Here is a 13,992-nt window from a genome sequence, read left to right on the forward strand (position 1 = left end):
AATAGATCTGCATATTTGTTTAAAACCTTGCGGGTGAGTTCGCAAACGTCTATTGTTACATCACTAACACGTCATAAAAAACAATTCGTCTTTTTCTAAAAATGGGCGGGATGAGCTTTGTGATTGGTGCTGGCATTTCAAAATTAATCCTCCCGGCCATCGGTGCGGGCTCCTGATTGGCTATTGAGTCTTTCCTTTGTAGTCACAGGTCGCATCCGGTTCGTGCGTCGACTGAGATACAAAAAGGAGAAAGCAAAAAATTTTACTCCACGAGCCGAAACACCCATACATTAAATCAGGTTTTTAATGATTGATTTTTTAAATGTATAACGGAGTTTGATTTATATGTTAGTTTTAATAATGAGTTTGAGCCTCTGATGTGGTATATAGCAACAATCGCAAAGCAATTTTGTTTTGGATGGTTGGACCCATTTTTTTTAAACCGGGGTTTACTACAGTTTTATTAGGGTAATTCGCTCAGGTCTCACCTGATCGTATGTGTTAACGATTGTCCGAGCGTAAGTTTAATATATATTTTAGCAGTAGTTGTAATTGTGTGTCTGTTAAATTGGTGATGGCCACATCGGCCCTCTATGCCTGTACCAAGTGTAACCAGCGGTTCCCGTTCGAGGAGTTGTCGCAGGGCCAGCAGCTCTGCAAGGTGAGATCACACATATACGTAACTTACCCTTGATGTTATTTGTCACTGGTAAAGGTGTGTATATATATATATATATATATATATATATATCAACCAAGTGTTGAAGGTTGGGTAGAAATGAGCATATAAGACGTTCTAGGTAAACAACTTAAGATATCTCGTTAAACCTGCTTAGGGTTGAAAACGCAGTTACAACAGTCAAGCATACAATTGTAACATTCTTGATTTATATATTAAACTTTGCTGGTTAGTTTGATATATACAAAACAAGTCTGGCCTAAAAGTACATTGTAAGGTTTAAATTTTAATGTGTTTTTTTCCTCGCAGGAGTGTCGAATCGCTCACCCTATAGTGAAATGCACCTACTGTAGGTCAGAGTTTCAGCAGGAGAGGTAAGTGAAAGACACAACACAGCAGTTGTTTTATAGTTTAGGTGTGCTAATAAAACATTTTCTCTCTTTTTCAGCAAAACCAACACTATTTGTAAAAAATGTGCACAAAATGTCAAACAATTTGGAACGGTGAGTGTGTTACTGTGTTGTGTGAGAGTATGTGTAAATTTTTTTCAATGTGTGTTCTTTGGAATCAAACTCAAGACCTTTGTGTTGCTAATGCAGTGCTGTACAGATGGTGTTAACACGTTATCATTTTCTCTCTCTTATTTTTTTTTTTTAGCCGAAGCCATGTCAGTACTGTAACATCATTGCTGCATTCATTGGGACCAAATGTCAGCGCTGCACCAACTCTGAGAAGAAGTATGGACCTCCACAGACCTGCGAACAGTGCAAGCAGCAGTGTGCCTTCGATAGGAAGGACGAAGGGAGGAGAAAGGTAACGTTCACAAAAACTACATAGCCATTGTTTTCCAGATTTACTCCATGCTCATTCGGCATTACTCATGCACACTTCCATGTCACACTGTGTTCTGTCACACTGTATGTGCGAAGTGATTCACTGAGGATGGATCGGAGAGTTGGCGTCTCCACTTTTTCCAGCCTTATAAGAAACCTCAGCCTTCAGACATGGCTCTCTTAACATCAAAAACTATATTTTGTCTTTATTTACTGGGACATTAGTATCAAGGTCAGTCATAAGTCTGTGCTAAATACAGCGCTAAAGTAGGTAAACCATTTTTGTAAGTGATAAAATTGCAACTAACCACATTGTACTTCTGTATCACCCTTTCCAAATGGGGAAGAAAGCTGGGTGATCTCTTCACAAATTAACCCCATTCACACAGCACTTTGGTTACAGACAATTTCTGTAAAATTGGCAGAGGTGCTTTTGTGTGAACACAAACACGTTCCGTAAATGCCGTAAAGAGGACCTAGTAACATTGCTGTAACATTCACGAAAAGCATTCTGTGTAAACAATGCCGTAAGTGGCGTGCCATTCGCAACCAGAAGTTATGGTTCAGCGCTGACACAGGGATTTAAATGCAGATCAACATTCACGACGAGAATTGTTTGCAAACTGGACTGAAGTAGATATCAGTGAGCTTGTCACTATCTGCGCCAATGCTGATGTCATTCACCAGCATGACAGTACAGCGCATCACGCGCTCCTTATAATCTTTTCAAAAACCAAAATCTACGGTTTTTCGAGAGAGAAATCATGGATAATTAGCAAACTTCATATGTTGTGGAAAATTACCATGTGCAGGACTTATACGTCATACGTCTTTACAGGATCTTGGATCTATGGTATGTGTGTAAATGCACGCACAGATTCCGGAAAATCATTGACAGTGTGAATGAACCAGGAATCAAACTATCCCAGAACAATCCTAGACGCGTTTTCAGTGTATTTTCCGTAATCAGTGTTATTCGCTCAAGCAACTTGATGGAAACGCATCTCTCATTCGCATAGAAACCCCACTATTGGCATGTGATACGCATGTCCTTGGACCTATTTCATAATTTGAACAACCATTACTATAATTTATTTATGTTGTTTAACAAGTACATTTAAATCATGATTTAATGATCTATGAAACTTTTTATTTTTTTTTAGTACCCAAATCACTTTAAGAGCCACCTGGTTCATAGATTTGGTGGGTCCTCGGCTAGCATGGCTATGCAAAATGTCCATCAAATCACACTTAAAAATCTATCTGGAAGTAGTGTGTAACTCGGGTACATTTTGAATACTGTAAATTCAAATATACTAAATCACCTCACATACTGATTTTTGCTTACTATATAGTATATGCGTTTTCGGATGCAGCAAGTGTCATTCATTCTCCTTTGACTACTTGTGTTTATCCTAAGAGTCATTATAACTACTTGAACTACTTGAATTAGCTTAAAAACCCATTTGATAATTCTCTTGCGGTGTTGTATTTAATCTATAGGTGCGTTTATACCAGACACGAATAAAGCATTAAGTGCAAGTGACTTGGATGTTAAGTCAATGCAAAGACGCGATAGACATCGTGATGCTCGAATGAGGTGGCAAAAATGAAGCGATTTGTGCGAATCTGAACTTATCATGCCGTGTTAACCAATTAGGAGCATGCTCTATTAGAGACGGGATTAAGAAGTAGGAAGCTGAGGCAGAAATACCAAACAAAACAACAAAGCACCAAATCGCTGTATGTGGACACCTGGAGCTTTATGACACATCCTTGTACCACTCTAGAAACAGGAATAAAAAGGATCTTGCTTGGAAGAAAGTGAGTGAGGAGGTTGGAAAATCTGGTAAATTGGAAAAAAACGCTCTTTACTCAATTTGAGAGATATGTATATATATATTAAGACTACAAGCTAGCTAAATCTGGCAAATTGAGCAGTTAATTCAAGATGTACTAGTGTTCAACTACGCACCAATAGCGCGATTTATTTGCTTCATTCGCGTCTGGTGTGAACGCACAGTAAGCACACAGTGTACATGTCACTGCAAATGTGAGCTAAATATTCAACAGTAACTTCAGGAGCAAATTTGTGGCAATTCAAAATTGTTTTTAATGTAGAGATGCATGTCTTGCAGGTGGACGGGAAGCTCTTGTGCTGGCTCTGCACGCTGTCATATCGTCGCGTTCTCCAAAAAACGAAAGAGCAGCGGAAAGGCCTCGGCTCCTCCCACTCCAACTCTTCTCTTAGTGAGAAAGAACATCAGAGACACCATCATCATCAGTCCCACAGACATGGAAGTTCACATCACAAGTAAGAATGCAAATGTGTAAAGGTGGTATCAATTTGATGACGTCATGTAAGTGCTCCCTTAACTTAAACATTGTTTCGTGTGTGTGTGTGTTACAGAATAAGTGGTAATTTAAGTCCAGAGCAGGATCAGGGATTGTGGAAACAGAGGTGAGATGCTTTTCTCTATTTTTTACATGCACACACATTACACGATGCGATTTGCTTTTGTGTGCTCTTGTTTGTTGTCTGAGGACTTGGTCAGTGCTATAAGATTTGGTTGAGATGGTTTGATGCTAATTCTAATTTGCTTCTTGTGTATAGCATTCAAAAGGAAACGCCAAAGAAGAAACCTAAACTAGAGACAAAGCCATCCAACGGAGACAGGTAATTAAATCTTACTGTAATTGTTTTAACCTTTCCGCCTTTGTTCATCCATTACCGGCAGACTGACATTGTTTCAGTGCTAACCACGTTTCCGTTTTTATTCTCTTTCAGTAGTTCAATCACTCAATCAATGGATTCTGGAGGCACGGATAACTTCATCTTGATTAGCCAGCTGAAAGAGGAAGTGATGTCATTGAAACGTCTACTCCAACAAAGAGACCAGACCATCCTGGAGAGAGACAGGAAGGTAACTTGTGATCTTTAAGTGGTCCAGATATTCAGATTGCAGTGGGCGAAAATGAGGGTCGGAAACCATACACAGAGATTTAGATCCTTACAATTTTATTTACATGGAAATTAATTTTTTGTCTGCTCTCTGTGATCAGCCACCCACATCGCAGTACAGTTTTATCTGTAAGTGATGATCATGTGTTTGAGCTGTCACTTAGATCATCATAAGTGAGCATGTCAATGATTGGATATGCATGTTTTAGTTTTCAGACTAGGAGATTTTGTCTGCTTTGTTAAAACTTCTTGAGATAGATGGTGCAAGGCACTGGTTCGGTGCCCTAACTGTATAGCTCCAACTCTTGGTTGCGAAGGATTTACCTGAGTTAAATATCTGGCAATATTTTGTTTACCCTTTGCAGCTGACTGAACTAAAGGCAGATTTTCAGTATCAGGAGTCAAATATGCGGGTAAAGATGAACAACATGGAGAAAGCACACAAGGAGGCCATGGAGCAGCAACAGGTCAGACAGACCCACATCATCATACACTTTCAAACACATGGTTATAGAAATAAGCACACATAAAACTGTAACTTGTAAATAAAAGTAGAGTAAATATGCAGTGTTGTAATAATGCTTTAAAAGTTTGAGAATTGTCTAAAATTCATATAAACCAGTGTTTCTTAATTCCAGTTCTTGCACCCCTTTACCAGAATGTTTAAAGGCGGAGTCCACGATGTTTGAAAAACGCGTTGGAAAAGGAGACGGGCCGACTACCAAAACACACTTATAGCCAATCAAATCAAATCAAATGCCGGGTTGCGTATGTGTGGGGCGGGTCTATCAACAGAAGGTCCAGATTCTATTGGGGTAGGGGCGTGTTTGTTTGGGTGATTTCAAATATCAACATTGGCTTTCAAACATCGTGGACTCCGCCTTTAAGATGTCTGACTACTAAGGGGCTGTCCACACGGAGACGCGTATCACTGCATACGTATAAATTTGTTATCGTATTGGCGTTTCATCCACACGGATCCGGCGTTTTGGGAGGCTGAATCCGCTATTTTTTTGAAACCGGGTCCTAAAGTGGATAAATCTGAAACCGACACCCTTGCGGTTTCGTCTGTACAGCCAATCCGTATATTTTGTGAAGCAAAAACGTCATTACATCACGTGTCGGAAGCGTCACACGTAACAGCAACAACAATAACGGTGGACTACGTGATTGTGTTCGTGCTACAGAAGCTACTAAAGCCTACTAGCTTTATTACAGCAAAATCTATTGCTTCTATGCAATTGTGGTGAGCAACAAGCGATAATGGACAACACCATACGTTGGTTATGCGCATGCTCAAAGTCTTCTTCTCCGTGTATAGTGTATATCTGTGGCAGAATTACAGCGCCCCATACTGGTCCGGCATATATACTACACCGCTTTCAGTCGGTTTCAGTGGTTTCGTGTTTACGGATAATTTTTTTAGAGCAAGGAAAAAAAATGATCGGATAGGGAATGCACCGGCTTCGTGTGGACATAGCCTAAGGGTGTCACGATTTCGATTTTAAATTGATTGAAATTAAGTCACAACCTCGAACTTCGATGCTGCCACGCCCCCATTTCACGTCCGGTCGGCTTGCCAAGTAGGGAAAAAAAACACGTGTTTAGTGCTGCGAGTCAACCTCCTCTAACTTAGCTAGCTACAACCAGTCAAAAGATAGCATAGCAAGATGCAGGAGACCCCACGTGAGCTTCTCTTTACATGCGAAACAAAAAACAGCAAGCGCCTTCAGCAATCAAAGCACGCACGCGTGCACAGCAGAGCGGCGTCTGTGAGAGGAACAGTCGTTTCTCTGAACTGAGATCTGTTTAAGTTTCACAACAACTTATTTCAGTTGTTTAAGAGTTATGAAAACAGCATTTAAACATGACTTATTTGGGTATATTCTCACAATCTCATCTGAGGGTAATAAAAGCACATTTTTAAGGTGCAAAATACTGACAGGAATGTTCATCTGACAGGAAGTTTCGTTTTATCAGGTATGTGTATCATATTTTTCCACTGGCAGCACGAATAACATGGCAGGGCATCTCTGGGTTCAAGGTCAGATATTCTATTTCATAAAAGTCTAGTCATGGTATAGCATTTTTTTTGTGCTTTCAAAAACAAAACAAAAACGAGAAAGTTAGGGTTATATTTAAAACTATAGTAACTAGCTTCTGGTAGCGGCCAATGCACAATCACCAGAATATTAGCGTAGGACGTAACGTACGAAGGGTAGTGACGAAGGCGGAGACATCAAAACAAAATGCCAGTCACAAATAAGAAGTCTTAGGATTATAAAGAAAATGATGGAGGATTTAGATATAACACAAGAGGATATTGAGTTATCCCTATCTGTAGCTACAACAACTCGGAACGCACGCTTCTCACGAGAGTCTGTTCTCACCGGTTCAAGCTTAATATTGTTGAAGCCTCCCTAATGAAATCATTCTGGGAGAACTGTAATTAAGAAACACTGACATAAACATAAATAATATTGACTAACTGTTGGTTTGTGTGTCTTTCTCAGTCAAAAAACAGAGAGCTGATGAAACAAGTTGCTGCCCTTTCGAAAGGCAAGAAGTTTGACCGCAGCAGCAGCTCACTTCTATTACCATAGCATTGACCATACGGCTCTGTTCCCTCATGTGTCATTATTGTGAGGACGTTTTACCCTCCATTGCTCACAGATTTTCTGTGTTTTATTATTATGATGATGTGACATATGCAAAAATCACAAATGGTTATTTTTTATTTTGTCGATTTTTCTCAGTCGCACACTTTTACAAAACAGACGTAACTCTACGGAGCCATTGCAGGAGCTATGGCTGAACTCCGCCTCAGATCTCTCATGCCATATGTTTCAGAACTTCGAATAATGGAGCAAAGGAAGGAGCTCTGAACAAACATTTGGAAATACTATGAATTGAATACAAGATGTATAGTGAACAGTTTTTATAAAAACTCAGTTGATCTTTCTCTCTTCTATTCTCTCTCTCACTCGCTCATGGAAAGACTGTATAAGTGCATGTCTTACTGCCTGGTCAGCTGTGTGTGTGGTTTTGTATATTACTCTGATTACTCTGTTTTGTTTGGCTTCGTATTAGTGATATTACAGAGAAGAATTCTGCAGACACATATGAGACGCTGCTTTTTTAGTGAGTGAGACTTTCTTATACGTCTCTACCCATCCCTGAGCATTCTCATCTTTTTACTGTCGGACACTTTTGTACTTTTTTCTTTCTGCACAGATGTTTCGGGATTATTAAAGATAGTAAAATCCTCAATTTGTCTTTGTGGTTTTTTTTAACCTTTACATTATAGATCCTTTATAAGAACTGGATGATATTGGTCAATTTCAATCATTTCAACGTGGCTTCTTATATGATTTCTCGGCATCAAGGCAACCAATATATAATGTTTACCCAGACTTGTCAATGCCACAAATGTATTCACACAATTACAATGTTACATGCTCAAATGTTTATTATACTGGAATTATGGGATTGTTTCCTCATGTCTGTCACTGTGAAAAATTTAAATGCATTAGATTTTAACATCTTTTTTGATTTTAATATTTGAAGCACCTCCGTAATTTCTAACCAATAAAATATTTCATAGCTTGGCATAACAAGAAAAAAATGGGTATTTATTATATATAAAATAAACTTTTAAAACCATTTTAGTTTAGCTTATTTTAATGCTTATTACTTATTTAAAAAATTTGTCAAAATAATAAAATATTTAAAAATACTATGTTATTTTGAGTCCCCCTCGCTAGTTTAATGGCTCTAAATCTAAACCTTGAAATCGATTAATACAACTCTTAAAGTAACCGTTCTTCACTAAACAGGACAGGACATTAAAATGCCACTTTTCAGTTAACATTACGGCTATAAATATTTGTTATCTGCTGTTATGATGCTAATTTGTTTAAATCAAACTGTGAGATTTAACGTTTCTATCCATGTTCCGCATGAGTATTTTTGTCCCTCTGCAGCCGCCGTAATCTCCACATCCACGTGACCGCCTGTGTTCGTGTCGCGGTGGCTGTTGGGATATCTTGGGTAGTAGCAACTGCAGCTGTAACGCCGAAAAAACGTTAAAACTCATTGATTATTTGTGTTTAGTGTGGTTAGTTTTCGTGGCCTTGTTTCTATATTAGCAGAATTTATTGAAATTTGGATCATCTCGCTGCAGGTGAGTGTAAAATGACAACGCGCCGATAGCACTATGATATAAAGCGGCACAACGTGAGACGTTTTTGTTATTAGCAAGTAAGTTAACGTTAAAAACAAAGGGCACCATATGTTGAATGTTGTTTATACATTCATTAAGCAAAAAATGCAGTTTTAAGAACAACTGTTTTTGCTATTTCTTGTTCATGATATAACATTGAGGTAACACTACATTTTTACAAAATTTGTTAGTGAAAACTGTAATTTATGTAAAATGAATTCAGTTTTAAAGAGTGGCATACGGTACAATGAAAATTAGAGACTATTCATCAATGATCCTGTATCTTATAAGTCCAGATTCATTGACTAGAAAATACTTACGTGTGGATGTGTTAGGTTAATGTTTTGGAGTAAGTTGAAGTATAGATAAAATTAAACAATAATTGCATTTGTAGAGACTGTGACAACTGAGATTAAAATTATATTTAAAGTGCCTATTTCAACCTTCCAGTCTCTCACTTCCCCCGATACGAATCATTTATTTTTATGACGTCATCAGATTCCAGACTGTGATGTAAACTAAACCGTATTTGCTATTTTAGTAGATTATGGCCACTGCCCTAACTTCCTTTTTTGGTGGAAATTACGTCAAAGCTGCACATTTAGTGGGTCTTAAAGGGGACATTTCACAAGACTTTTTAAAGATGTAAAATAAATCTTTGTTGTCCCCAGAGTATGTATGCTAAGTTTTTTTTACCATATAGACAATCAAAATACCATAGAGACAGAGCGCAGCGCGTCTTAAGGGCGATTTATAGTCGTGCGTAGGACCTACGGCGTAGGCTATCCGTAGCCTGTGCGTAGCTCTGCGTAGCCTGACGCGCACCTCCCAAAATTTCTAACAGCGCGTCGGCTCTACGCGGACCGTAAGCGCTGTGATTGGTTCACCAAAACCCCTCCCGTCAGGTAAAAAAAACTGCGTCATAGGTATTTCCGTTTGAGACGGTGAAAACAAAGATGAGCCAAGTTGAGGAGTGATTTAACTCAAACTGAAACATAAGTCGCTGTTTATTTACTTCCATCATTGTTGGTCTTCTAAAATTATACACAACAAGTTGCTATTTCTTCTTCGTTTGTGGGTTTACTTGCTTAGCTTCTTCTTCTGTGACGACTTCTGCTGCTACTGTGGTTACACGCGTGATTACTGCCAACCAGCGGTTTCGCGTGTGTTTGCACGTCGATGCGGATGGCGACGCACAAGTATAAATGAAAACCGACGCGGAACCTACGCCGTCGCTGCTACGCCGTAGGACCTACGCACGACTATAAATCGCCCTTTAACCTGAAAACCACGCCCACCGGGGGGGAAAACAATCCAACCGTCTCCATTGACTTTGTATTGCGAGAGGCTGCCTCCTTGTCGTTTCTGGCTTATAACAAAAAAACAGAATAATGCCTAAAAGCTGCTGTGTGACAATATGTACAGCTAACAAGCCAAAGAACCCAGAAATAAGTTTTTATAAGATGTCGACCTCAAAAAACGAGCGTTTAAAGACACAAAAGTGGAAAAACAGGCAACTTTTCATAGTACTCCTATTAGTAGAACTGCGTCCACTAGGGGGAAATGTAGTCGGCGAACCACTTTTTTCTCCTTAAAGGTTGGGTTTTACTGCTCGACAGCTTATAAAAACTTATTTCTGGGTTCTTTGGCTTGTTAGCTGTACATATTGTCACACAGCAGCTTTTAGGCATTATTCTGTTTTTTGATATAAGCCAGAAATGACAAGGAGGCAGCCTCTCGCAATACAAAGTCAATGGAGACGGTTGGATTGTTTTCCCCCCCGGTGGGCGTGTTTTTCAAATTTGCATAACTGCGCTCTGTCTCTATATAGGCAATTTATTATAACATGTGAAAATTGCCACTATGTAGATGTGAACAAAAATGTGCTGTTTTGGTGTGTGTCCTTTTAAATACAAATGAGCTGATCTCTGAACTAAATTGCAGTGCCGTGGTTGGATAGTGCTGATTAAGGGGCGGTATTATCCCATCATTACTGTGCGTTCAACCCAGACACGGTAGAAGGCGGCAAAAAGCGTTATTCGCGCATAGTTGGACACTTGAACATTTTGAGTTTACTCGCTTCATTCTCGCGTGAAATTCTAGTCATTCCAGACATTCATGGGAATTTGCTTCATGGGAGGGGCTTCTGTGACTCTTGCTTCCGGTAAACACCTCACTACTAGTGCAAGCTCCTGACTGGTTAACATGGCGCCGCGAATATCTGCCAAAATTCAGATTTTTCAGCTCACGTGTTTTCCACTGCAATGCTCAATTCATGCAGAACGTGCCGCAGGATCCCATTTGCGTCTCTGCATTTACTTAAAATGTAAATCACTTGCGCTTGCCGCCCCTTCCGTGTCTGGTGTGAACGCACAGTAAGGGGAGCCAGATTTCAATTACCTATTTTTCAACATGCTTGCAAAGAATGGTTTACCAAAACTAAGTTATTGGGTTGTTCTTTTTCACATTTTCTAGGTTGATTGAAGCAACGGGCACCCAATTATATCACTTAAACATTGAAAAGTCAGATTTTCATTATATGCCCCCTTTAAAACGTAATAAGATCATTCAACCTTTTGTTATAATGTATTTGTTTCAGATAGCTGAAGATGACAACAGCTGCAAGGCCAACGTTTGAGCCCGCACGGGGAGGACGAGGTAAAGGAGAAGGGGATCTGAGCGCTTTATCCAAACAGTACTCTAGCAGAGACCTCCCAGGACACACAAAGATCAAATACAGGTAAACATCATTACTACGTTCATCTGGTCAAATTTGCTTGTCTTATGTCTTTTCTTTCCTTTAATGACATCGCTTACCCCAAAATGAAATGATTCTTTTAAGCCTTTTAAATGGATGCTGAATTGTGTCTTGCTTCAGACAGCCCACCCAGGATGCCCCAGAAGAGGTGAGAGCCCGTGATTTCAGACGTGAGCTAGAGGAGAGGGAGAGAGTTACTGTGAAGAGCAGAGACAGAGGAGCAAGAGGTGAGGGGAAATGTGTTTAGGTTTAATTTTTTTGTCTGTCAAATCAAGTATGTTCAATAATAATGATCTTCTTGCCTTTAGAACACACCACCTCCTCGTCTTCATCTTCTTCATCCTCCTCAAAGCGTCCACGTCTGGATCAGATTCCTGCAGCCAACCTGGATGCCGATGATCCCCTCACTGAAGTGCGCAGATTTATTTTAACAAATGGTTTTATAGATTTATAAGGGATGATTTGATTGCTGACGTCTGTGTGTTTGTGTAGGATGAAGAGGACTCTGACTCTGGTTCTGACAGTGATGACGACACCGCCGCCCTTCTGGCTGAATTGGAGAAAATCAAGAAGGAACGAGCTGAGGAACAGGAGAAAAAGGTAAACCTCACTGATTCAATGATTATTTCAATTCATATAGCTGAGATCAACATGATCTGAAAGACTTGAGATATCACTGGGTGTGCTGTGTGTATGAATTAGGAACGGGAACAGAAGGCGGAAGAAGAAAGGATACGTATGGAAAACATTCTGAGCGGGAATCCACTGCTTAATTTGGCAGGCCAGCAGCAGCAGCAACAACAACAACAGCCACAGACCCAGAACACATTTACTGTGAAAAGAAGGTGTGTCTTGTTAAAAAATAACAATAATAGACAATTTGTTATTTTGTATCTCCTTTTTTTAAGCTTCTCTTAAATTTATGTCACAGTTAAGCAGCTAAGAAATAATTATTTTGTTCTGTTTGAAACTTTATCTTTTCCTTAATCCATTGAGAATTAGGCAAGGCATCTTTAAGGCCCTGGGAAACAAGGCAGTCTCTTTTGATTGGCTGCTTTTGAAACATGGCCACCTGTTGTACAGCCGGTTGTTTGGTGAAAGATAAAAGAAACCTTTTTTTTAAACATTTGAAAGGCTTATTATGTTTCAATTGTAGGCATATTTGCACCGAGACATAAGTAAATAAGCAGTGTGGTCATTCTTGTGCAATAATGCAACCCATCAGATTTCACTTCTATTACAAAAACAAAATGTATTTGCTAGATAAGTAAAATTTTTGTTCACTTTAATGCAAGGTACCTGACAATAAACGTTTCATTCGCTGATCCAGGATTTTGTTGCTATATAATTACACTAATAATACAGGTGCATTGTTAGGTACAAAAGCACTGCTATAGCCAATGTAGCCGATAGTGGTAGGTTGTGTGTGTGTGCATGTGTACAAATTCCAACCCTGACTATAGGAATTGTTTTGATTTTCCCTACATAATCTGTAGTTTTTGACGTGAATAGCCCTTCAAAATTGGTAATCTTGATGCAAAGCTTGTCTACTTTAATGTTGCAGTGACACAACCTTTTTTTAGTGTCTAACTTGTAGTGGTAAATGTCTCACTGTTGCAGGTGGGACGATGATGTCGTGTTTAAGAACTGCGCTAAAGGAGTGGACGAATCCCGTAGAGAGAAACGATTCATTAACGACACCCTGCGCTCTGAATTCCACAAGAAATTCATGGAGAAATATGTTAAATAAGTCCTATTATGGAATGTTTCAGCCGTTTTATTTTATTTCTGTGGTTAATTTCATTTTTTTTTTTTTCATTTTAAAATGTGATTTTCTTATGTACTGTCATTTATTATTTGGTGTCTAACAGAAACGTACTTCAAATAAACAGAATGAAAACTAAATGTAAAATCTCTTTTATGCCTATGTTTATGTTTTATTGGTTTAAAATAAACATTGTAATACTTTTTTTCAGTTGCTTGTTTAGTTGTTAGTAATTTATCTCCTATAATTTTATATTTTAACATCGCCATAGAAGCTGGCATATAGAGGCTTAATTTTATTACAATCATACTATTTAAATATACATTTATATATCAATATTCAGTATTTTCCCGCAGAAATCTTTCTTTTAATAATTCTCTTTTCTTTGAGAGTTACTGTAGCTGATTCAACTACTTTCACTAGAGCATATCTGACCTATAGATAAACAACTATAGTCCAGTCTGACCCGTGTCCTTTCATGGGGATGCTTTCTTTATTCTTTTCAGTTTGATTTATTTAGGTCTTGTAAGACCTTAAACGCATAGAAAGCAAAAGACATTGGTGTTGTCTATTTATGTACGATAAGAATTCAACATGGGGCTGAGGGAAGACCCATTTATATCTGTTTGGCCTCAATATTCTTACTGTAATTCTTAAAATACGGTAAGTGGAACACAAACATTGGAAATCTTTAACGGTTTGTTTAAAATTAGCTGTGCCAGTTTAAGTAAACCAGCCGTGAAGGCTCTGTTTAGATATGCTGATAGCCTACA

General features: G+C 38.8%; 2 protein-coding genes across 2 annotated transcripts; both read left to right on the forward strand.

The window, feature by feature from the left end:
• The first annotated feature begins 184 nt into the window (after window positions 1-184).
• fam76b (family with sequence similarity 76 member B) lies at window positions 185-7,744 on the forward strand. The gene is made up of 10 exons (XM_065250507.2): window positions 185-661; window positions 989-1,053; window positions 1,128-1,182; window positions 1,337-1,492; window positions 3,651-3,826; window positions 3,923-3,973; window positions 4,127-4,189; window positions 4,301-4,436; window positions 4,840-4,941; window positions 6,988-7,744. The coding sequence occupies exons 1-10, from the start codon at window positions 575-577 to the stop codon at window positions 7,075-7,077; spliced, it is 981 nt and encodes a 326-aa protein (XP_065106579.1). The 5' UTR covers window positions 185-574; the 3' UTR covers window positions 7,078-7,744.
• A 724-nt stretch (window positions 7,745-8,468) lies between these two features.
• On the forward strand, window positions 8,469-13,429 carry cwc15 (CWC15 spliceosome associated protein homolog). Its single transcript, XM_065250509.1, has 7 exons — window positions 8,469-8,657; window positions 11,296-11,436; window positions 11,575-11,681; window positions 11,763-11,866; window positions 11,947-12,054; window positions 12,157-12,299; window positions 13,075-13,429. Exons 2-7 carry the CDS (start codon window positions 11,306-11,308, stop codon window positions 13,202-13,204), a joined length of 723 nt encoding a protein of 240 aa, XP_065106581.1. The 5' UTR covers window positions 8,469-8,657; window positions 11,296-11,305; the 3' UTR covers window positions 13,205-13,429.
• Window positions 13,430-13,992: the final 563 nt, after the last annotated feature.

The sequence above is a fragment of the Paramisgurnus dabryanus genome, chromosome 5 (assembly GCF_030506205.2).
Source record: "Paramisgurnus dabryanus chromosome 5, PD_genome_1.1, whole genome shotgun sequence".
Lineage (NCBI taxonomy): Eukaryota > Metazoa > Chordata > Actinopteri > Cypriniformes > Cobitidae > Paramisgurnus > Paramisgurnus dabryanus.

Coding starts and splice junctions, on each gene's coding strand:
- fam76b (XM_065250507.2), top strand. CDS start 575: ATGGCCACATCGGCCCTCTATGCCTGTACCAAGTGTAACCAGCGGTTC. Junction 3,827..3,922: donor CATGGAAGTTCACATCACAA/GTAAGAATGCAA, acceptor TGTGTGTTACAG/AATAAGTGGTAATTTAAGTC. Junction 4,190..4,300: donor AAGCCATCCAACGGAGACAG/GTAATTAAATCT, acceptor ATTCTCTTTCAG/TAGTTCAATCACTCAATCAA.
- cwc15 (XM_065250509.1), top strand. CDS start 11,306: ATGACAACAGCTGCAAGGCCAACGTTTGAGCCCGCACGGGGAGGACGA. Junction 11,682..11,762: donor CAGAGACAGAGGAGCAAGAG/GTGAGGGGAAAT, acceptor TCTTGCCTTTAG/AACACACCACCTCCTCGTCT. Junction 12,055..12,156: donor CTGAGGAACAGGAGAAAAAG/GTAAACCTCACT, acceptor TGTATGAATTAG/GAACGGGAACAGAAGGCGGA.